Here is a 25,678-nt window from a genome sequence, read left to right on the forward strand (position 1 = left end):
AAATAATCACGTAAAAATAAAAGATTATAAGAAATATACGAAAGGAAATTATGCATTCACTCGCATCATATTTTTACAAATCCAATTACTTTGAGGCGACAATCTAGTTTTCGCTTCAAAATTCAATATTTAAATAAGCACGTAAACGTGGCGGTCGCCATTGAATTCTAGCCGATTTCAGTTTTCAGGCCTCGTCTCCTAAAAAACAGTAATTGAATTTTCTTCGAATTTAAAGCCCGTAAGTAAAAAGTCTCTCTGTTTTGAACTAAAATGTTAGTATTTAGTCTTTGGAAATTAAATCTGAACGATCTTAGTCTGTCAGAAATTGATCGCACATGCTTTCTGCTTTGTTATTGAATTTTAGGAAACATTTTCGAAATTTTTATATTCTTTTTGGCATAAGGTGTCGTTAACTCTTTCCTTTTCTGTGATCTTTAAGGATAATTGAACCAAAATTTGCGTTAATTAGACTATATCGGTACAGTAATACACTATATCAGCCTACAAATTTGTTATTTTTTTTTCTTGGTTAGGTCTCGATGAATTAGCAAAAAATATAAAATTCTTAGTATGTATTGAAATTTCTCAAGTTTTTGTAATAACCTGTTGTTATTTTAATTCCTTTTGGAAATTAAAAAAGTTAGTGTAATGGAATTTTTCATTTTGGAGCTTTTTTCATTTTATTCGATTTAAATTCTGCGTATAGGTTAGGAATTTTCATTTTGGACACGTATAGTCCAAAATAAAAAAGTGTGCCGTGGAAATTTAACTTTGTTTTAAGCACAATTTCTAGTTTACTAATTTTTTTATTGGAAATTCTACTATTTAATTGAAAAGTTAACCTTTTTTGTTTGAAATTTCAACTATTTTGTAAAAAATTGGTATTTTTTGCTTGAAATTTCAACAATTTAGTTGAATCTTTTCTTTTTTGAGTGAAAAAACTTTTTTTCTTTAAAATTAAATCAGTTTGTTGAAAATTAACTTATTTAAGATGATAATTTTAATCTTCTGTTGGTAGTTCGTATTATTTGCTCTAAAAAATAAACTATTTTGGTGTAAAATTAAACTGTTTGATTGAAAATAAACTTTTTTGGTTTAAAATTCATATTTTCATGTCAAAAAGTACGTTGTTTTGTAGAAAATTTGTCTGTATTTTATCATTTTCGATGAGAATTCCAATATTCTATTGAAACTTCCTCTTTTTTAGTTGGAAATTTAATTATTTTGTTCAAAGGTTAAACAATTTTGTTAAAAGGCCATCCTTTTGTTTACATTTTTTAACTATATTGGTTCGAAATTCGACTATTTGTTTAAAAATAAACGTTTTCGGTTTAATTTTTTGGTCCAAAAACGCAACAATTTTGTTAAAAAGTCATCCTTGTGAGTTATAATTTTAACTATATTGGTTAAAAATTAAACAATTTCGTTGGATATTTTTTTCTTTCTCATCTGAAAAATCTTTCTGGGTTAAAAATTCAATTCTATTGATGAATAGTCTGTTTATGATCAGAATTTAAATATTCTGTTCAAAACTTGTCTTTTTGGTTCAATTAAACTAGTTTGAATTTAAAATTAAAATTTTTTGGTTTAAAATTCTTTTATAATATTTTTAATTGAAAATTCGTGTTCAGTTGAAAATTTTTATAACTTTGTTGAAAATTTAATTATTTTGTCGCAAAATTCAACAATTTTGTTTAAAATGTCATCTTTTCGGGTTGAAATCCAATTATTTTGGGATTAAAAATTAAACCTTATTTAAAACAAGAAGGAAATTAGTCTGTTTTTAAAAATTCAAATCTTTTGATGAAATTTTGTCTTTTTTTAGTTTTAAATAGAATAATTATTTTCTAAAACTTCACCAATTTTATTTTTTAAAAGTCATCCTTTTGAGTTAAAAAATCAACTATTTTGCCTTCTGAAATTTCAATAAGTACTTGGTTTAAAATGAATTTTTTTGTTAAAAATTAGTCTGTTTCCGGTGAGAATTCAATTTTAATTATTTCGGTGGAAGATTTAAATTATTTTGTTAAAAAATTCAATAATTTTGGTAAAAAGTCATCCTTTTTAAATTAAAATTATTACGTTTTGATTGGGAATTTAACTTTTTGGTTAAAAATAAACTTTTTTGTTTTAAATTCATATTTTAGAGTTCAAAATTAAACAATTTGGTTGCACTTTTTTTTCTTCTCGACTAAAGAAATTTTTTGGGTTAAAAAGTTCAACTTTATTGTTGAAAATTACTCTGTTTTCGATGATAATTCAAATCTTCTGTTGAATATTTTATTATTTGGTTGAGGTTTTAATCATTTTATTCAAAAATTCAACAATTTTGTTAAAAAGTTATGATTTTGGCTTAAGATTTGAACTATATTGGTTGAAAATTCAACAATTTGATTGAAAATTAACTTTTTCGTTTTAAAATCATATTTCTTGATTAAAAATTTTACTATTTTATAAAAAAATTTGTCTTTTTAGCGTGAAAATTCAATCATTTTGTTGAAAATTCATCTTTTTTGGATAAATTTAACTATTTTTGATTAAAATTAATTTTTGTTGTTTAGAAATTTTTTATCTTATTTATTATTATTATTATTCAGTAGTATTTAGTTTTATTTGTTTTAGAACTCAAATATTTTGTTAAAAATTCAAAAGTTTGGTTAAATAGCCATATTTTTCAGTTAATATTTCAACTATTTTATTGAAATTTCGTTATTTTTTATTCGTTTCATCTTTTTTTTATATTTAAAATTCAAAGATATTTTGATTGAAATATGAACTATTACATTTTTTTGAAAATGATTACTGTTTTGGTTACAAATTCTACTTTTTGGGTGAAATTTGAACTAGTTTGATAACAATTTATGTTTTCGTTTGAAGATTCAACTATTTGTTTAAAAATTTTGATCTTGATAATTCGTAAGTTTGAGTTAAATATTTGTCTTCTTGTCTTGACTGAAAAATCTTCTTTTTTTTGAAAATTCAAGAATTTCGTTTTAAATAGGTTTTTTTATTTGTTAAAAAATTAATCTTGATAGAAATTTCATCATCTTTTTTCGTTAGTTTTAACTAAATTGGTTAACGGTCTTGTTTTGTTTAAAATTCGACTCCATTGTTGAAAATAAATCTGTTTCCGATATGAATTCAAATATTCTGTAGAAAATTCGTATTTTTTGGTTGAAAAGTCTACTATTACATTTTTATTGTGATTTCATCTTGTTTGGCTAAAGATTAAAATATTTGTCTGTAAATTTAATAATTTTGTCCAAATATGCAATGATTTATTTAAAAAGTCATCCATTTGGGTCTTTTCAACCGGAAAATTCAACCATTTTGTAGAAAAATTGTCTTTTTGATTTGAAAATTCAAAAATTTGTTTTCTTTTATTTTTCTTCCTTGACTGAACAATCTTTCATTATCTAAAATTGTACTCTATTGTTGAAAATGAATCTGTTTTCAACGAGAATAAAAATATCCCTTTGAAAGATCGTGTTTTTTTATTGAAAAATTTACTGTTCTGTTTTTAATTGCAAATTCATCTTGCTTTGTTAAAAATTTAATTATTTTGTCTATAACTTCAACAATTTGATTGAAAAGTCATCTTTTTGGTTTTAAAATGAACTATTTTACTATAAAATTCATGTATTTGGTTAAATTCTTAGGTATTTGGTTTAAAATGTTTTTTTTTAGTTAAAAATTAAATTTTTAAGTTGAAAATTCATATTTTTTTATAAAAAACCATTTTCGTAGTTAAAATTAATTTTCTTGGACGAAATTTAATCTTTTTGGTTAAAAATTAAACTGTTTGGTTAAAAATCTGTTGAAAATTCGTATTTTTTAGTAGAAAATTTTAATATTTTGTACAAAAATTCAACAATTTGGATGAAAATGAACTTTTTCGTCTTAAATCATAATTTTGGATTAAAAATGCAATTATTTTTTAGAAAATGTGTCGTTTTAAATATAAAATTCAACGATTTTGTAGAAAAATTGTCTTTTTAACTTGAAAATTGAACGATTTGGTTTTCTTTCTTTTTCTTTCTTGACTGCACGAGCTTTCTTTGTTTAAAATTGTACTTTATTATTGAAAAGCACCAGTTTTCGATGAGAATTAAAATATTCTGTTAAAAATTCGTCTTTTTTTGTTGATAATAACTACTATTCTATTTCAATTGCGAATTCAAAATGGAATTTTTTGGTAAAAATTAAACTTATCAGTTGAAAATTCATATTTTTTTTATTAAAAATCATCTTCTTAGTTAAAAATTCATTTTCTTTGACGAAAATTAATCTTTTTGGTTAAAACATAAACTGTTTGGTTGAAACTCTGTTGAAAATTTGTCTTTTTTAGCAGAAAATTTTAATATTTTGTACAAAAATTCAGCAATTTTGATGAAAAGTTATTCTTTTGGCTTTATATTTGAACTAATTTTTTTGGAAATCAACTATTTGGGTGAAATTGAAGTTTTTGGATTAAATTTAGATGTTCAGGTTAAAAGTTCAACTATTTTTCAGAACATTTGTATTTCTAACCTGAAAATTCAATCATTTTGTAGAAAAATGGTATTTTTGGATTAAAAATGCAACAATTTGGTTTTCTTCCTTGTCTGAATAATCCTTCTTTGTTTAAAATTGTACTTTATTGTTGAAAATACGTAAATTTTCGATGAGAATCAAAATATTCTGTTAAAAATTTGTCTTTTTTTATTGATAAATCTACTATTCTATTTTAAATTGTGAATTTATCTTGTTTGGTTAAAATTTTAATTTATTTGTCCATAACTTCAATAATTTTCTTAAAAAGTCATCCTTTGGGTCTAAAAATGAACTAGTTTAGTTAAAAATTGATCTACTCTGTTCAATTTTTATAAATTTTGTTAAAAATTGAATTTTTTGTAAAAAATTTAACTTTTCAGTTTAAAATTCATATTTTTTTTTTATAAAAAATCATCTTCATCGTTCAAAAATGATTTTTTTGAACGAAAATTAATATTTTTGGTTGAAAAATAAATTGTTTGGTTAAAAATTCATTTCTTTTGGTAAAAACTGTAACCGTTTGGTTGAAAATTAATCGGTTTTCGATGAGAATTCAAATCTTCTATTGAAAATTTGTCTTTTTTAGTAGAAAATTGTACTATTTTGTGAAAAAATTGAACAATTTTTCATAAAAAATCATCCTTTTGGGTTAACATTTTATTTTAAAAATGAACTTTTTTGTTTTAAAAATCATACTTTTGGGTTAGACTTTTCAGTTGAAAATTTACAATATTTCATAAAAATCATCTTCTGACTTAAAAATTCATTTTCTTAGACGAAAATTAATCTTTTTGTTTAAAAATCTGTTGAAAGTTCGTCTTTTTTAGTAGAAAACATTAATATTTTGTACAAAAATTCAACAATTTTGATAAAAAGTTATCCTTTTGGTTTGATATTTGAACTATATTGGTTGAAAATGAAGTTTTTAGTTTTAAAATCATAATTTCCGATTAAAAATGTAAAATGTAATTGAAAATTCAACCATTTTATACCAAAATTGTCTTTTTGACTTAAAAATTTCGACGATCTGGCTTTCTTTCTTGACTGAACAATCTTTGTTTGTTTTTGAATTGCAAATTTATTTTGTTTGGTTAAAAATTTAATTAATTTGCCCGTTACTTTAACAATTTTGTTGAAAAGTCATCCTTTTAGTCTAAAAATAAACTATTTTAGTAGAAAATTGATCTGCTTTGTTCAATTTTTATATATTTTGTTAAAAATTGAACTTTTCAATTAAAGATTCATATTTTTTTATAAAAAATCATCTTGTTAGTCAAAAATTCATTTTCTTGGACGAAAATTAATCTTTTTGGTTAAAAAATATAGTTTTTGGTTAAAAATCTGTTGCAAAATTCGTCTTTTTTAGTAAAAATTTTTAATATTTTGTACAAAATTTCAACAATTTTGATAAAAAGTTACTATTTGGCTGAAATTGAATTTTATGTCTTAAATTAAGATATTCTGTTGAAAAATTAAATTCTTTTTTAGAAAATTATAACTTTCTAACTTGAAAATTCAACAATTTGGTTTTCTTTCTTTTTCTTTCTTGACTTAACAATCTTCATTTGTTTTAAATGATACTATATTGTTGACAATATATCTGTTTTCGACAAGAATTTAAATATTCTGTTGAAAATTCTATTTTGATTAAAAAGTTTACTACTATTATTTTTTCAGTTGCGAATTCATTTTTATAATATTTCAACTATTTTGTTCGAAAATCAACTATTTGGTTGAAAATGAACTTTTTCGTTTTGTAAAAAAAAAAATCTTGTTAAAATTGTCATAGTCGTTTTTGGTAAAAAATTAAACTATTTTCTTTTGAATCTTTTTTTGTTGTTGTTGAATTCGACTGTTTTTTATTAAAAATAAAAAAATATATCATTGAAGTGTCAAATACTAAATTTTTAATTGTACTTTTTGGATGATAGTTGAACTTATTTTTTGAGTAAGACTTTTTCAAATTTTCTTGAGTGAATTCGGATCATATTATCCCTAGTGGTCCTGAAAAAATGATCCTCAGTTCCAGAAATTGAAAGAAAAAAAACCAGAGTATGGAGGTAAAAGGCTTGGTGGCGTCGATAGTTCAATTTCTGACTCAACAATTAGAGGATGGAGGATTGACTGCCGATTCTCGCGAGAGTCTCGAAGTTGCCATCCAATGTTTGGAAAGTGCCTACAGCGTGCAGGCAGCCGATGCGCCTGTGAATTTCAATCTGACGACAGTTTATAAATCCGTCATGGAAAACTCGAAACCAGATTTAGGACCGGAAGCGACTCCAGAGCAAAAGTCAGAAGCCGAGAGGCTCAAAAATGAAGGAAATGCTCTGGTGAAAGCCGACAAATTATACGAGGCACTAAACAATTACACACAGTGAGTTTTCCATTTGCTTATTTTTTTAATTAAACCATTATGTATTTCAATGCTCTGTCTTTTATCGATGGTTTCACCCTTAAAACCTTTACTCCTCCCCTAAAATCTTCCCATATTTTTATACGATTTTGATACTATTTCGAGAAAAAAATGGCATTCAAGAAACTATTTTCGCACAATTTTTCCGATATTGCTACTATTTATTTAATTTTCCTTGAAAAATATTTTTGAACTCTTTTGCTATTTGGCTAACATAATATACCCGCCATCTTAAGTATTAAATTTTTAACCCAAAAGATGCATTTTTAACATAGAAGATTAATTTTTTACTAAAAAGGATCAATTCTCAACAAAGTACATACATTTTTTATCAGATAGTTTAATTTTCAAAGAAGAAGATTCTTTTTCTACGAGAAAAGACCAAATTTCAACAATATATATAAATTTTTAGACAAGTAATTAAATTTTCAATCACAAAGAATAATTTTTTATTTATTTTTAATCATTTTTATTTTATATTTTTCTTCGTTTCTAACAATTGTTGAAATTGTTGAATTTTCAAGCCAAAAAGACGAATATTCTTGCAAAGTAGATACATTTTTGACAACAGAAAAACCAGAAACAGAAAAAAAAAACGAATTTTCTACTACAATTATGAATCTTGAACCAAAAAAATTAAATTCCAAGGAAGCATTAATGCAGTTTTTATCCAAAGAGTCGAATTCCTAACGAAAAATGTAATAGTAGAATTTATAATGCAAAAAATTTATTTTCTACTAAAAGAATTAAATTTTCAGTTTAAAAAACGAATTTTTAACAACAATAAACACGATTTTTTTAACGAAAATTAAGATTCTTGAACTAAAAAAGTTCATTTTCAAGGAAGTAGATCAACTTTTGACCAATGAGTTAAATTTTTAACAAAAAAATGTAGTATAAATCTTAACAAAAATAATTTAAAATGAAAAAAACAGATGGATTTTACCTACAAATATCAGTTTTCAAACTAACATTAGCATTTATAATGCAAAAAATGCAAATGTTCAACCAAGTAATTAAAATTTCTACTGAATTGTTTAGTTTTCAATGAATAAGTGGAATTTTCACTACAAAAATTGAATTTTCAGTTAAAAAAACGAATTTTTAACAACAATAAACACGATTTTTTTAACGGAAATTAAGAATCTTGAACTAAAAAAATTAATTGTCAAGGAAGTAGGTCGACTTTTGACCAAGGAGTTAAATTTTTTACAAAAAAAATGTAATAGTTTAAATTTTAACAAAAAATAATTTAAAATTTAAAAAACAGATGGATTTTACCGACAAACATCAGTTTTCAAACAAACAGTAGCATTTATAATGCAAAAAATGCAAATTTTCAACCAAGTAATTAAAATTTCTACCGATTGTTTAGTTTTCAATGAATAAGTGGAATTTTCAGTACAAAAATTAAACTTTCAGTTAAAAGAACGAATTTTTAACGAGAAAAAAAACGATTTTTTAACGAAAATTAAGAATCTTAAACTAAAAAAGAAATAATTTTGAAGTAAGTAGGTCAACTTTTAACCAAGAAGTTAAAATTTTAACGAAAATGTAATAGTTTATATTTCAACAAAAAAAGAATTTAATTAAAAATTAAAAAACAGATGGATTTTACCGACAAACATGAATTTTCAAACAAACAGTATTTCTAATCTAAAAAATTTATTTTCTACCAAAAAAGGCAAATTTAAAAAAAAAGTAGTTAAATTTTCAACTAAATTGTTGAATTTTCGAGCCATAAATACGAATTTTTTACAAGACAGTTAAATTTTCAACTCGAAAATTCTAAGATTCTACCAAAAAAGTTAATTTTGAATGAATAAGTCGAATTTTCGCTACAAAAATTAAACTTTCAGTTAAAAGAACGACTTTTTAACGAAAAATAAAACGATTTTTAACTAGAATTATGAATCTTGAAAAAAAAAATTTTTTTAAGGAAGTAGGTCCACTTTTGACTGAGTAGTTGAACTTTTAACGAAAAGTGTAATAGTTTATATTTCAAAAATGAAAGAAATAAATAAAAAATTTAAAAAAAACAGATGGATTTTACCGATAAACATGAATTTTTAAACAAACTGTGGTATTTCTAATCCAAAAAATTTATTTTCTACCAAAAAAGTCAAATTTTCAACCAAAGATTTAAATTTTTAACTCGAAAATATGAATATCCATTTTAAAAAAAGTAAATTAAAAACGAATAATTTGAGTTTTCGATAAAATAGATCAATTTTCAGTTAAAAGAACGAATTTTTAACTAAAATTATGAGTCTTAAAGCAAAAAACTAAAATACGTACATTTTCAGCCAAGTAGTTAAATTTTCTTCCAAATTGATCAGTTTTTGAGCCAAAACTACGAATAAATAATAAGAGAAAATAATAATCTATAACAACAGAAAATTAAATTTCTTATTTAAGAATCCAACTATTTTGTTGAAACTTAACTTTTTTGCTGAAAATTCGACTGTTTTGTTAAAAATATCATATTTTACGCTTAATAATTCAGATCTCCGTAGAATTTTAATCTTATTTTGATAAAAATGCAAATATTTTGAATTTTTAAATTTATCATTTATAATGTATAATTACATATAATCTAAAGTGAAACTACCCAGTTAAAAATGCCTTTTTTAATTGTATGATTTAGTTGAAAATTCAACAATGTATCATAAGGTCATCCTTTTTGATTGAAAATTAATTTTTTGGTTTTGTTGAAGATTCATAATTGTAACCAAAAAATTTAACTGTGTTGTTGAAAGTTCGCTTTTTTTTTGTATTTAAAATTCGTCTTCCACTTAAAAAATTTTCCATTTTAGATCCTAATTTTTAAACGTACATTTTAATTTAAATAATTTATGAATTCAGTTTAAAAAATTTAAACACTAGTAAATTAGAAGTGTTTAAAATCAAAGATTTTGCATAAAAAATATATTTCGTTGATAAACTGTGAATATAAATTGATCATGAGTTTTTGTTATAATCGAACTGTACTTTAAGATTTAAAAAATAAATAACAATTGAATTTAAAAGACGATTGGGAATCAGTTCACAATTTTAGAATTCCCAGATTCTAATGTTGAAAATTAAAATGTTTCAATTGGAAAGTCTTATTAGTTAGCCAATTGTAAACGCCCGATTGAAACTTTATAAACTATTTTCAACTTTAACATAACTTCAAAATAATATATTTATAACTAAAGGATTTTATTAAATTAAAAATATTATTTCTGTCTAAAATATTCTATTTTCAGACCATTCAATTTGAAATTTTTTAACTAAGAAAAATAATAATTACTTAATATTTATAAATATCTGATTGTTCATTTAAAATCAGTCATTATAACTAAATATTAAAAAATAAACTTTGAACGTTTCAATTTTAATTTTTCCATTTAATCAAATTTCATTTGTAAGTCAAAGTGTTGAATTTCTATGTATAAATAACAATTGGAAAACTATTATTCTTAGAAAAAATGGGGATGACTGAAAAATCCCGAAAAATAAAATTCCCGACACTGTAAAATTCCCGAATTAGAAAATTCTCGATTAATCAAATTCGCGAATAATAAAATTGCCGAAAAATAAAAATACCGAATTGGAAAATTCCCGACAGTTTATAATATCACCGAATTGGAAAATTCCCGAATGATAAAATTCGCGACAGAAAATTGCCGATTTATAAAATATTCGAATTGAAAAATTCCCGAATTTTAACAATTAGAATTTTTGATAAATATATTTTATTGATTACAAATACAACAATAAGACATTAGTTTTAAAAATTATTTTTAACATTTAAAATTTCGAAGCTTATTTCTTGAATTTAAAATAGTAATAATGTTTGTATCGCCTACCTTATTTTTGAAAACGTGCGCTTGGAAAAAAATTCTCGTTAAATTTTTTACGTACCTTGTAACGTTTTTCAGACTCGAAATATATATATATATATATTAATTTTAAATTTTATTTTTGCGAACGCTTTTTGTATTTTTTCAAATACTGTGAACATAAAAAAACATGCGTTACCTAGAAATATTTTATTTAAAATTATTGCTATTTTTAAATCAAAAAATAAGCTTCGAAATTTTAAATGTTAAAAATAATGTTTGAAACTTATATCTTATTGTTGTATTTGTAATCAATAAAATATATTTATAAAAAATTCTAATTGTTAAAATTCGGGAATTTTACAATTCAGATATTTTATAAATCGGCAATTTTCTGTCGGGAATTTTATTTTTCGGGAATTTTCCAATTCGATAATATTTTAAACTGCCGTAAATTTCATTATTCGGGAATATTCCAATTCGCGAATTTTATAATTCTGAAATTTTATTATTTGGGAATTTTCCAATTTGGTATTTTTATTTTTCAGCAATTTTATTATTGGCGAATTTTATTTTTCGGCAATTTTCCAATTCGGTATTTTTATTTTTCGGTAATTTTATTATTCGTGTATTTTATTATTTGGGATTTTTTCAAATCGGTATTATTATTTTTCGGCAATTTTATTATTCGCGAATTTGATTATTCGGGAATTTTACTGTGTCGGGAATTTTATTTTTCGGGATTTTTCAGTCGTCCCAAAAAATGGAATAAGTTGAAGAGATATTTAGAAGTTAAAAAAAAATCAAAATGAATTTATAATAATCAAAAATGAATGTTGAAGATTTGAAGAAAACTTTGTTTATTTGGCAGAATTTTTTATAGAAATCTTAGGAAAAATTCGAATCATTTTAAAGGATGTTTAAAAGTTTTGAAAAAATTTTTAAATATTTTTAAATTTCAGAAATTGTTAAAAAAAACATGTAGATGTTTAAATTTTTTCAACTAAAATTGCTTTAAATAATATAATTTTGAAAAAAATTTTAATTCATTGATTGATTCTTGAATTTAGAGCATTGAAAATTATAATGTGGATTTATATTTTTGGAACTGAATATGAATCTTTAAATTTTACTGAAGATTTTTAAGGATTTTTTAACTATTTAAAATAAAAATCATTCAACTTTTTGTTAAAAATTGTTCATTTTCTAAAAAAATGTAAACGTTCAATTTTTCATGTTTTTTGCTTAAAATTGTTTAGAAATGATTTTCAACTCAATTTTTATTACTTTAAATGGAGAAATTTTTAGATTTAGAATTCGAATTTTTTCGTCTTACTGACCGTGAAAAATGTTTTTGAACCGGGAAATAATGTGGAATTTTTTCTGTGATCAAAACGACCAATCTGAAATTAATTTCTTCTCTTTTGCAGGGCGAGTTTTAAAAACTTGTAAAAACTTTTAAAAATTAATTTGTTTTGGTTAAACATTCGAGTATTTCAGTTAAATATTCATAATTTTGGTTGGAAATGAAGATGTTTCAAGATTTTGAAAAAAAAATTTAACATTTTTAAAGATTTTTAAGGATTTTAGATGATTTAAAACAAAATGTCGAATTTTGCAGATTTAAAAAAAAATCAGAAACTTTAAGAATTGTGAAAGGCTTCAAAAGAATAAAAACATTTTCTTAAGATTCTTAGAAAAGTTGAAAATAATTTTTCATTTTGGAAATTTCTTTCAAGAGAATATTCAAAAAGATTTAAAAAGATTTCTAAAATTGTTACAAATAATTTTGGAAGATTTTAAAAAATTGTTTTTAAATTTGCAGGATTTTCTAAAAATTGTAGGAAAAATTCGATTCATTTCAAACGACATTTAGAAGTTCTAAACAATTTCAAAAATAATTTTAAATTTAAATAAATTAAAACAACTTATAAATTTCTCAAGATTTTGAAATACAATTTTAAATATTTTCAAGCATGTTTAAACTGTTAAAAATGAGAATAATTTAACTTATAATTTAAGAAGCATTCTGTTCAAAAATTTTAATTTTTCAATTTTGAACGTTTTTAGCTTAAAATTGTTTAAAATAATATAATATAAAAAACTTAAAGTTCATTGATTTTTTAATTTAGAGCATTGACAAAGACCGGGGAAAACCGGGAAATGACAGTGAATTTATTTTTTGACCGGGAATTTTACAAAATTTTAGAATAAAAATGTTGTCCAACTTTGATTTCACCCGTTTTTTTAAATGATTTTTCAAATTGTGATTTTTATAAGTTATTACATCATTCAGTGTAGAATGCTTAATTCGAAAATTTTTCAGTTTAAAAATTATCTATTTTAGATTTTTAATTTTTAAGCATATATTTTAATTTAGAGAATTTTAAAATGCAGTTTTAAAGGCTTAACAAATCAGAAGTTTTTAAAATCGAAGATTTTTTAATAAAAAACAGGATTGCCGCCGGACTGGGAAACCGGGAATTTTACGAATTTTCAGAAGAAAAATCTGCACAAGTTCGATTTTAACCGCTTTTAAATAATTAAAATGCAGTTCAAGATTTAAACAATTAAAAATTAAAAGCATTGAAAGTTGCAAATTTTTGATAAAAAACAGTTTCATTTTATCAAAAGTAAATATAAATAAATAAATTATTTCTAAAATGCATCTGTCCTCTAAGTATAGAAATCTGAACAATAATTAATTTGACCAAACAATTCTAGATGATAATTGAATAATAGATAAAAATTGTCATGATTTATCAATAATATATTTTTAATTCAGAGTTCCAGGTCTTTTTTTCATATTATTTTTTATATTAAACTTAATAAATAAATTTATTAATATGTTATTTCTAATAATTTTTTTAGCCATTAAAAAATGCAAACATGCGTTTTACTATTTTCAACTTAAAAATAAATCCATAATAATATACTCACAATTAAAAGTTTTTATTAAATTTAAAATATCGTGAGTCTAAATTATTTATTTTTTATCCCATTTAATTTGAAATTTCTAAATGTAGAAAAAGAGTAAATATTTTATATTTAGCACTATTTCACTGTTCATTTAAGACGAGTAAATTGAAACCAAATGTTTAAAAGAAAATAATTTAAATTTGAATTGTTTTACATAGAAAACTTTAAATCTTTAGATTTTCAAAGAACTTTGAACATTTCAGCGTTACAATTTTAATTGTTTTATTTAAAAAGTGTTTAATTTATAAGTGAAATTGTTAAATTTTGACGCATAAATAACAATTAAACACTTATTATTTGTAGACAAAATTTGAGTAATTTTAAAAAATATTTAGAAGTTTTGAAAAGATTCGAAATTAATTAAAAACTTGAAATTATTTCAAGTAATTTAAACAAAGTGTGTTAGAATTTTTTTTAGAACTTCTAAATATATTTTAAAATTAATCTAAATTGTCCTACAATTTTTGAAAATCCTGCATATTAAAAAAAAATCCTCAAAATCTTCCATAATTTTTCAAAGTGAAAAATCATTTTCAATTTTCCTAAGAATCTTAAGAAAAAATTTTATTCTTTGGAAGTGTTTAACAATTCTTTAAAAAATTCTAAATTTTTGTTTGAAATCTGCACAAATCTACATTTTATTTCAAATTCGGTTGTAAGTATTTGAAATTATTTCAAGTTCTAAATTTAATTCGAATTTTTTTTAAACTTCTAAATATCTCTTAAAATTACTCTAATATTTTTACAAATAATAAGTGTTCTATTGTTATCTATAAATTCAAATTCAATTTTTTTTAATTTTCAGGATTTTCTAAAAGTTATAGAAAAAATTTAATTCATTTTGAAATATATTTAAAAGTTCTGAAAAAGATTCAAAAATGATTTCGAATTTGGAAAAATTTTAAAGAACATCTAGATTTTTCAAGATTTTAAAACAAAATTTAACTTCTAATTTAAGAACTTTTAATTTAAAAAAATTATTTTTCAATTTTAAATGTGTTTAGCTTAAAATTACTTAAAATAATATAATTTTGAAATTTTTTAAAGTTCATTGCTTGATTCTTTAATTGAGACTATTGAAAATGTTAACGTGGATTAATATTTTTGGAACTTAATCTAAATCTTTGAACTCTATAATTGATCAAAGTTCTAAATTTTGCAGTTTATTTGCATTTGCTTTAACATTGTTTAATTAAAAAGTGTTACTACCTTCCATTTGGTACGAATAAATTTTTGAGCATTTGAGTTTTTTATAGTTTGGAATTCAAGTGTTTCACTTTGAATGCTTTAATTTGTTGTTTATTGTTTATTACTTTATATGGAAAAATGTTTAGAATATAGTTTAATTTTTAAATTTTCATTGGCTGGGAAAAAACCAGGAAATTACCGGGCATTTTTTTCTTCGATTAAAATGGCCACCCTATGAATCTTTGAACCCATTAATTTAAAAAAATGTTAAATTCTACATTTTGCAGTTTATCTGCATTTCATTAAAAATTGTTCAATTGACAAATCAAGCAATGAACTCTAAAACTTTTCAAAATTATATTATTTTATGTAAGTTTAAGCTAAACATATTAAAAATTGGAAAATAATTTTTTTAACTTAACATTTCTGTAATTGGAAGTCAAATTATTTTTATTTTAAATAGGCTAGGCATTCTTCAAAACATTTACAATTTTATTTCAAAATCTTGAAAAATCTAGATGTTGTTTAAAATTTTTCCAAATTCGAAATCATTTTTGAATTTTTTCCAGAACTTTTAAATATATTTCAAAATAAATTGAATTTTTTAAATAACTTTTAGAAAATCCTGAAAATTTAAAAAAAATTGAATTTGAATTTATAGATAACAATAGAACACTTATTATTTGTAAAAATATTAGAGTAATTTTAAGAGATATTTAGAAGTTTAAAAAAAATTCGAATTAAATTTAGAACTTGAAATAATTTCAAATACTTACAACCGAATTTGAAATAAAATGTAGATTTTTGCAGATTTCAAACAAAAATTTAGAATTTTTTTAAAGAATTGTTAAACGCTTCCAAAGAATAAAAAGTTTTCTTAAGACTTTGAAAAATTATGAAAGATTTTTTTTTTTAATTTGCAGGATTTTCAAAAATCTATTTTTCACGTGTAAATTTTATTGGCCGTGAAAAATGTTTTCAAACTGGAGAAAAACCGGGAATTTTTTTCTTTGATTAAAACGGACACCCAGATCCTCAAACAAGTGTCTTCTCTTTTACAGAGCGATAAAATTGGACGGGCGCAATGCAGTTTTTTACTGTAACCGAGCCGCGGTTCACAGCAAAATGGGGAATTTCGATCAGGTGATAAAAGACTGTCAAACGGCTTTATCGATCGATCCGCAATACAGCAAAGCCTACGGTCGAATGGGATTGGCCTACTCGAGTTTGCAGAAGCACAAAGAAGCTAAGGAGTGCTATAAAAAAGCTCTTGATGTCGAGCCGGACAACGAGAGTTATAAAAATAATTTGCAATTGGCGGAGGAAAAAATAGCGCAGCAAGGCGTCGGTTCGTTGGGTTTGGGTGGGGCTGCTGGTTTTCCAAATATGGATCTCAGCTCGATTATTAGTAATCCGGCTCTCATGCAAATGGCTCGGCAAATGCTCACGGATCCGCAAATGCAAAATGTGATGAGCAATTTGATGAGTGGAAATAACGAGCAAGGCGATCGTATCGAAGCTCTCATTGAAGCGTAAGTATTTTTCGACAAAATTTATCATTATTTAGGGTGTCGATCCCACCTGGAAAGCCTGATAAAGCTGGAATTTTCAGGGATTTTTTATTTATCTGAAAAAAAAAACCTGTAAAATTCGGGGAATTTTTCGAGAGTGTACTTAATTTTCTTTTTTAAATTGCAATATGAAATTGAATAGCAATGATTCTTCATTTATAAAAGTGACCGGGAAATTTTTTACAGTTTTTAAATAATTAGTTGAATTTTTATGTTTTTTAATTATGCTATTATTTAACTTACAATACGTAATTCAACATTTTTTTACTTTAAAAATTTTCCCTTTAAAACTTTTATTATTAAGCTTACATTTTTAATTTAAAGAATCTTTCAATGCTTTCTTAAAAACGTGAACAAATAAAAAATAAAAGTCTTTAATTGTGAAAATTTTGGATAACATTTTTATTTAATTAATAAATCATTTTTTTAATTTATCTTTGCTTTAAGTAATAAAAAGTGAATTTAAAATATTGTTTCAGTCTAAAATATTCCATTTTTAACCCACTCAATTTGAAATTTTGAACTAAAAAAAAAAGATTAATTATTGAATATTTAGCAATATTTGAATTTTTATTCAATGCATGTAAATTGAAACCAAATATTTAAAAGTAAAGAATCTTTAACTGAATTGTTTGACATAGAAAACCTGGAATTGTTAAAATTTCGAAGAGCCTTTAAACTTTGAACGTTACAATTTTCATTTTTGTATTTGAAAAATGCTTAATTTGTAAGTGCAATTTTTAAATTTTAATTTATAATTTACAATTGAACATTTGTATACAAAAATTTGAGTAATTTTAAGAGATATTTAGGAGTTTTAAAAAGATTAAAAATTATCATGAAAATTTTAGAAAGTTTTCTTCAAATCTTCTAGAATCTTTTTTGAAAATTTCGTTTAAATCTTTGAAAAACTTTTTAAATATTCTCTTAAAATAATTTGTTCAAATGAAAAATTATTTTTAATTTTCCCAGGAATCTTCAGAAAATGTTTTTATTCTTTTGAAGCCTTTCACAATTCTTGAAAAGAATCTAATTTTTTTATTTAAAATCTTTCCTGGTTGGCAAAAATTTTTTACACTTCTAGTTGAAGTAATAAAAACTGACCTGCAAATCATTTGAGGCAATTTTAAGCTAGAAACATTTACAATTGAGCGATTACATTTTATTTATTGACTGAACCCTTCCTAAATTCGAAGTTAATTTTTTTTAATTTAAAATAGTTTTAAAATCTACATGTTATTATATATTTTTCAAATTTTATATTATTTTCGAAATTTTTTCAAAACTTCTAAACATCTTTAAAAATTATTTGAATTTTTCCTCAAATTTCTTTTAAAAATCCTGAAAAATTAAAATTACTTCCTTAAAATCTTTCAGATTCATTTTCGACCATTTTTTCAATCTTTTGAATTCTTTTGAAATATTCTCTTAAAATAAATTTTCAAAAATAAAAAACTTATTTTCAATTTTCCCAGGAATCTTAAGAAAATGGTTTTATTCTTTTGAAGCCTTTCACAATTCTTGAATCAAGAAATTTTTAGGATTTTCAGAAAATTGTAGAAAAAAATCGATTAATTTTGACAGATATTTAAAAGTTCTGAAAAAAATTACAAAATAATTTTAAATTTAAAATAAATTTAAAACAGCTTCTAGATTTCTCGAGATTTTAAAGTAAAATTTTGAAGCTTTCCAAGGATATTTAAACTATTCAAAAAGAAAATAATTGAATTTCTAATTTAAGAAGTGCTCAGTTAACATTTTTTCCATTTTGTCAATATTTAATGTTTCTAGCTTAAAAATTTGATTACATTTTTTGAATTAAGAACTTTTAAATTTCAATTTTAAAAGTGCAAAATTTAACAGTTTCACTTTAAGTGCTTTCATTTGCAGCTCAGTTTTTATTACCTCAAGTGGAATTTTTTTTAGCTTTAGCGCTTCTTTTTTTAAATTTCAACTTTTTTATTTTGAAAATTCGTTTTATTTTTTTCTTGAAAATTACGTTTTTAACTGAAAATTTAAGTATTTTAGTTTTGGTTGAAAATCGTTCATTTTTAGTTGAAAATTCAAGTATCTGCTGGAAAATTCCTGTGTTTTGTTGAAAATTCAACAGTTTGCTTGCAATTTTTTCTCTCTTGGCTAAAAACTATTTCTTAGTTAAAAATTCAACTCGTGTTAAAAAGTCATCTTTTTCAGTTGAATTAAACTGTTTTTCTACTACATTTTTTTGTTCAGAATTCCTTTTTTTTGGAATAAAAATTTAATTACTTGTTTGAAGGTTAAACTTTTTTGTTAAAAATTAATTTTTGTTGTAAATTAATCTTTTTGGTTGAAAAATAAGGTATTTTGTGAAACATTTTTGTTGTTAAAAATTCAGTTGTTAACTGAAAATTTAACTATTTTAGTTGAATATTGCATAATTTTTAGTTACAAATTTATCTTCTTGTTTGAAAATTCAATTATTCTAGTAAAAAATGTATCATTTAGTTTTAGTTAAAGATTCATCTTTTCGAGTTAAAAATTCAATACTCTGTTAAAAAAATGTAAATATTTTTTTGAAAATTAGTTGTTTGTAAAAACTTTTTAAAACTTCTAACTTTTAAAATTTCATCTATTTGTTTAAAAATTGAAGTATTTTACTCACATATTCATAATTTTATATTAAAAAATGAACATGCTTCAAGATTTTACACTATTTTAAATAAGAATAATTCTATATATGTATATAATTTAACTCAATATTATTATTTTTTAACGTAAAATCGAACTATTCCAATTTAATGTTCAATAATTTTAATTAAAAATGCATTTCTTTGGTTAAACATCAGTTTCTTTAACTGGAAATTTAACTATTGAATTTTTATTTGAAAAATGATCCTTTTCAGTTGAAAATTCGTATTTTTTTGTACAAGTTTATCATCTTGTTTGAAAATTCAATTATTTTACTCTAAAATTTATCATTTTAGTTTTAGTAAAATTTTCATCTTTTCGAGTTAAAAATTCACTATGTTATTAAAAAATGTAACTACTTTTTTGAAAATTAGTTGTTTGTAAAAACTTTTAAAAGTTCATCTATTTGGTTAAAAATTCAAGTATTTTACTTATATATACATAATTTTTTGTTTAAAATGAAGATGTTTCAAGATTTTAAAAAAAAATTGTATATAATTTAACTCATTATTATTTTCAACGTAAAATCTAATTATTTCAATTTAATGTTCATTAATTTCAGTTAAAAATTCATCTCTGGTTAAACATCAATTTCTTTAACTGAAAATTTAACTATTGAATTTTTGTTTGATAAATCATCCTTTTGAGTTGAAAATTCGTATTTTTTTATACAAATTTATCATCTCATTTGAAATTTCAATTATTTTAGTCTCAAATTTATCATTTTAGTTAAAAATTTGATCTTTTTTGTTTAAAATTCAACAGTTTCAGTTAAAGGTTCATCCTTTTGAGTTAAAAATTCCCCACTTTGTTAAAAATTGTAACTATTTTTTTTTTAAATGATTTGTTTGCTTTGGTTGAATATTATTATTATTATTGAATGGAAAATCATTTTAGTTAAAAATTCATCAGTTTGGTTGAAATCTAATTTTTTTAATTAAAAATTTGACTTTCAATTTTGGTTAACAATTGTTTTGTTTTTTTAGTTCAAATTCAACTACTTGGTTGTAAATTTATCTTTTTTTTATTGAAAATTCCACTATTTCGTTGAAAGTGCACGTATTTTATTGAAATCCCGATTTTTTTGTAGAAAATTATCTTTTTCTTTTAAATTAATTCTTCTTGCCTAAACATTCTGCTCTTTGGTTAAAAATTCGTCTTTCTTGTTCGAAAATGAACTTTTTCGTCTTTTTGTATGGGAACTTAATATTTTCGAATTGCTCAATGGTTTTGTAGAAAATTTGTCTTTTTGGTTTGACAATTCATCTATTTTTTCATCTATCTTTATTTGAAATCGATTTTTTTGGTTGAAAGATGAACTATCACATTTTTTTGTTTAGAATTCATCTGTTTGACTGGAAATTCAACTACTTGCTTGAAAATTGAACTATTTGGTTCAACATTTTTTTTTTGCTTGAAAATTAAATTTTTTGGTATAAAATTTAACTATTTAGTTGAAAATTCATATTTTCCGGTTGAAAATTCCACTCTTTCGTAGAAAAGACTTTTTTTACTTGCAAATTCAATTTTTTGGTTAAAGACTAGCTTTTTTTGTTGAAAGTAAATTGTTTTGTAAAAAATTTGTCTTTTTGGTTTCAGAATTCATCTTTTTTTTGTTAGAAATTTTATTATTTTGCTGAAGATTCAATAATCATGTTAAAAGATCAACTTTTTTGATTGAAACATCAAATATTACAGTTTTCATTATGAATTTCTTTTTTATACTTTAAAAATTCTTTTTTTATTTATTGAAGACTCATCATTTTAGTTGAAAGTTCATCTTTTTGATGAAAAATAAACTATTTTGTTGAAAATTAATTTTTTTACGGATAATTTCATTTTTTTGTGTTTGGTTGAAAATTGATTATTTTTTAGTTGAAAATTCATATATTTTGTTGAATATTTGCCTTTTTTGTGAAAAATTAATGTTTTTGGTTGAAAATTCATCTTTTCGGTTAAAAATTCATCTTTTTGGTTAAAAATGCAATAGTTTGGTTGAAAATTCACCTATTTCGTTAAAAATTCGCGTTTTTGATTGAATTCATACCAATTTTTATTTAAAATGAAAATCTTTTTGGTTGAAAATTGAATTACTTCATAATAATTTTTTTTTCACTTAAAATTTTAACTTTCCCTGTGTAGTTGAAAATTCATATATTTTGTTAAAAATTTAACTTTTTTGTAGAAACTTAATATTCTTAGATGAAAATAATTCTTTTTGTTGAAAATTGATCTATCTTAGATAAAAATACGTTTCTCTGGTATAAAAAATTACTATCTTGGTGAAATTTTTCTTTCTTGAAAATTATGAAAATTAACTATGGTTGACAAAGTATCTTTTTTAGTTAAAAATGCATATATTTTGTTAAAAATTTCACTTGTTTAGTAGAAACTTTACCTACTTTTACTTAAAAATTATTATTTTAGTTAAATTTCATCTTTTTTGTGTGACATTCAACTATTTGGTTTAAAATTGAACTCCTTTGTTAAAAATGGATGTTTTTTTTTTGAAGATCAATGTTTTCATTTGAAAATTTATTTATCTTTTTAGTTAAAAATTCATCCCTGGTAAAAAATGCAAGCGTTATGGAAACTTACTCTTTTTTCTTTTGAGAATCGAACTATTTTGTTAAAAATTCATTTCTTGTGGTTGAATTCAATCCAGTTTTGATTTAAAATTATAGTCTCGTGTAGTACAAACACAAAAAATCTAATTTTTCGTTGATTTTTCATATTTTTTTGGGTAAAATGCAACTACTTTTTTGAAAGTTGAACTACTTTGTAGTTGAAAATTCATCTTTTTAGTTAACAATTTATCTTTTCGGTTAAAAATTTATCTTTTCGGTTAAAAATGCAAAAGTTCGGTTGAAAATTCACCTATTTCGTTAAAAATTCGCGTTTTTGATTTAATTCAAACCAATTTTGATTTAAAATGAAAATCTTTTTGGTTGAAAATTGAATTACTTCAAAATCATTTTTTTCACTCGAAATTGATTATTTTCCCTGCGTAGTTGAAAATTCATATATTTTGTTAAAAATTTGACTTTTCTGTAGAAATTTAATATTCTTAGATGAAAATTAATATTTTTGTTGAAAATTCGTATTTTTGGTTAAAAATTCGACTATTTAGTTAGAAATATTTTTTGCCTGATTTATACACGGTTTCGATCCAAAATGATTTTTTTTTTTGTTTAAAAATTGAACTACTTATTTAAAAAATCATTTTTTTAAATTGAAGAGCCATAATTTTCATAAAAAATTCATCTCTTTGGATGAAACTTAACTATTTTCTTGAAATTGGAATTTTCCTGTTTGGTTAAAAATGTTTTTTTTTTTTTTTTTAGTTGATAATTCATGTATTTTGTTAAAAAATTCTCTTCGTTGGTTGAATTAAGTCCGGTTTTTGAATGACTATAAAATGAACATCTTTATTTTTTTAACTGAAAATTTTAATATATTATGGTTGAAAAAAATATTTTTTTTAGTTAAAACTTCATATGTTTTGTTAAAAATGTGACTTGGTTGGTAGAAACTTAACCTATTTTTACTTGAAATTTTTTATTTTTTGTTGAAGATTCATCTTTTTTGGTGTAAAATTTAAATATTTGGTTTAAACTTGAACTGATTTGTTAAAAAACCATATTTTTATGGTTGAATTCAGCCCAGTTTTTATTTAAAATAAAAATTTTTTATAGTTAAAATATAAACCATTACATTTTTCGTAGATATTTTATATTTTTGTGTGTAAAATTCGTCTCCTTGGTTGAAAGTTGAACTATTTTGTGAAAAATTGAATTTTTTGTTAAAGATCATCCTTTCCAGTTGAAAATTTATATATTTGGATTAAAATTCATAATCTGGTGATAGGAAATAATCTTCTTGGTTAAAAATTCATGTTTTTGGTGAAAAATTCATCTCTTTTGGTAAAGAGGGCCAACTTAATTAATTTATAATTATAAATTATTATATATATTTATATTTATATTATATATAAAATTATAATAATAATTTAATAAGGAGCAAAAATTAATTTTTTTGTGTGATTGTAATTATTTTGTTAAAAATGAGCTTTTATTAGTTGAGTTCAACCCAGTCTTGATTTTTTTGTGTAAAATTCAACTCCTTCATTGAAAGTTGAACTACTTTGTTAAAAATATAATTTTTTGTTAAATATTAATCTTTTCAGTTGAAAATTCATCTCTTTTGTTAAAAAATATTTTCTGAAAAATTTGTAATTTTTATAAAAAATAATTTTGGTTAAAAATTCATCTCTTTTGATAAAGAAGGCAAATGTTTGGTAGAAAATTAATATGTTTTTCTTATACATACATACATACATACATACATACATACATACATAATATGTTTTTCTTGTGTGTGTGTGATTTTAACTATTTTGTTAAAAATTTTCTTTTACTAGTTGAATTCAAGCCAGTTTTAATTTTAAATAAAAATTTCGTTTGGTTTAAATATAAAATATTAAATTTTACGTTAAGATTTTATCTTTTTTTATTGTAAAATTAAACTGTTTGAAAGTTGAAATATTTTGGAAATTTTTAAGTAAATATTAGTCTTTTCAGTTGAAAATTCATCTCTTTTGTTTAAAAATAGTTTCTGAGAAATTCGTATTTTTTTATAAAAAATAATCTTGGTTAAAAATTCATCTCTTTTGCTAAAGAAGGCAAACGTTTGGTAGAAAATTAATCTGTAATTTTGTTGTTGTGATTTTAACTATTTTGTTAAAAATTCGTTTTTATTTGTTGAATTCAACTTAGTTTTGATTTAAAATCTAAATTTCGTTTGGTTTAAATATAAATTATTTAATTTTACTTTGAGATTTTATCTTTTTTATTGTAAAATTCCACTACTTATTTGAAAATGGAATTTTTTTATTAAATATTAATCTTTTCAGTTGAAAATTCATCTCTTTTGTTTAAAAATAGTTTGTGGAAAAATTCGTATTTCTTTATAAAAAATAATCTTGGTTAAAAATTCATCTCTTTTTTAAAGAGGGAAAACTTTTGGTAAAAAATTAATATTTTGTTTAGTTTTTTTGTCTGATTTTAACTATTTTGTTAAAAATTTGCTTTTATTAGTTGAATTCAAGCCAGTTTTAATTTTAAATAAAAATTTCGTTTGGTTTAAATATAAAATATTAAATTTTACGTTAAGATTTTATTTTTTTTATTGTAAAAATCCACTACTTGTTTGAAAATGGAATTTTTTGTTAAATATTCATCTTTTCAGTTGAAAATTCATCTTTTTTGTTAAAAAATAGTTTGTGAAAAAGTCGTATTTGTGTATAAAATATAATCTTGGTTAAAAATTCATCTCTTTTGGTAAAGAGGGCAAACTTTTGGTAGAAACTTAGCCTGTTTTTTTTTTTTTTTTGTTTGATTTTAACTGTTCTGTTAAAAGTTCGCTTTTATTATTTAAATTTAACCCAGTTTTGATTTAAAATTAAAATCTCGTTTTGATCAAATATAAACTATTAAATTTTACGTTGAGTTTTCATCTTTTTTATTCTAAAATTCAACTGTTTGAAAGTTGAACTATTTGATTAAAAATTGAATTTTTTGTTAAATATTAATCTTTTCAGTTGAAAATTCATCTCTTTTGCTAAAAATTTAATATTTTGTTAAAAATTTGTATTTTTGATTAAAAAAACAATCTTAAAAGTATCATCTTGAATGAAAATTCATCTTTTTGTTCCAAAAATGAACTATTTGCTTAAAAAGTCATTTATTCTCTTGACAATAAAATAGTTCTACAAAAAAAAACTATGAATTAAAAGCTTTTCAATATAATATAGATCAATTTGCTTCAAGTTTTTCTTATTTTTCTTTTTTCAGAGGCCAACAGCTGGCTCAACAAATGGAAACAGCCAATCCCGATCTGATAGAAGAATTGAGGCGTCAAATGGGTGGAAATCCGAACGATCCCGACCCACCTCAACCAAACTAAAAATTTCGATTCGAAAATGAAAAAAAAAAGGGTATCAGGTTTTAGAAAAACCACGCATTTCTACAATAAATCCAATCCTTTCCTGTGAATCTTCACAAATACGAAACTGTTTGAACTGTGGAGAGTAGTATCCGTTTTTAAGAGAAAAAAAAAGTCTACCAAAACTAGAATAGGAGCAATATCAATTAGTTTGCTAAATGAATTTCGCATTGGTGTTGCTCAAAATAGAATCAAAATTAGTTGTTCATTACTTTCGTGCTTGTTAAATCGTTCATCTATTACTCCCGAATAATTGCCTCTACTCTAGTTTTTATTGCCGCTTCTCCTTTATTTTTTATTTTTTATTTTTGATGAGCAGAAAGTCTTCGCTTTGTAAATAAACGACTCTCAGCTTTTCCGGTTTTTGTCTGATTTATTTTTAAGGAAGATTCGATTTTTTTACGTATTAAGCTTGGTTTTGGAACGAGACGAACTTGAAGCTGAACTCAATTGCAGTCTTTCTTTCCAGTTGTTGATTAATAAATTTTACAAATTTA

General features: G+C 22.4%; 1 protein-coding gene across 1 annotated transcript; it reads left to right on the forward strand.

Annotated features, from left to right (window-relative positions):
- Nucleotides 1-25,678, forward strand: LOC117174529 (small glutamine-rich tetratricopeptide repeat-containing protein alpha-like). Its single transcript, XM_033363730.1, has 4 exons — nucleotides 1-238; nucleotides 6,557-6,907; nucleotides 16,002-16,472; nucleotides 25,031-25,678. The coding sequence occupies exons 2-4, from the start codon at nucleotides 6,588-6,590 to the stop codon at nucleotides 25,140-25,142; spliced, it is 903 nt and encodes a 300-aa protein (XP_033219621.1). The 5' UTR covers nucleotides 1-238; nucleotides 6,557-6,587; the 3' UTR covers nucleotides 25,143-25,678.

Source organism: Belonocnema kinseyi, chromosome 6, assembly GCF_010883055.1.
Source record: "Belonocnema kinseyi isolate 2016_QV_RU_SX_M_011 chromosome 6, B_treatae_v1, whole genome shotgun sequence".
Taxonomy (NCBI): domain Eukaryota; kingdom Metazoa; phylum Arthropoda; class Insecta; order Hymenoptera; family Cynipidae; genus Belonocnema; species Belonocnema kinseyi.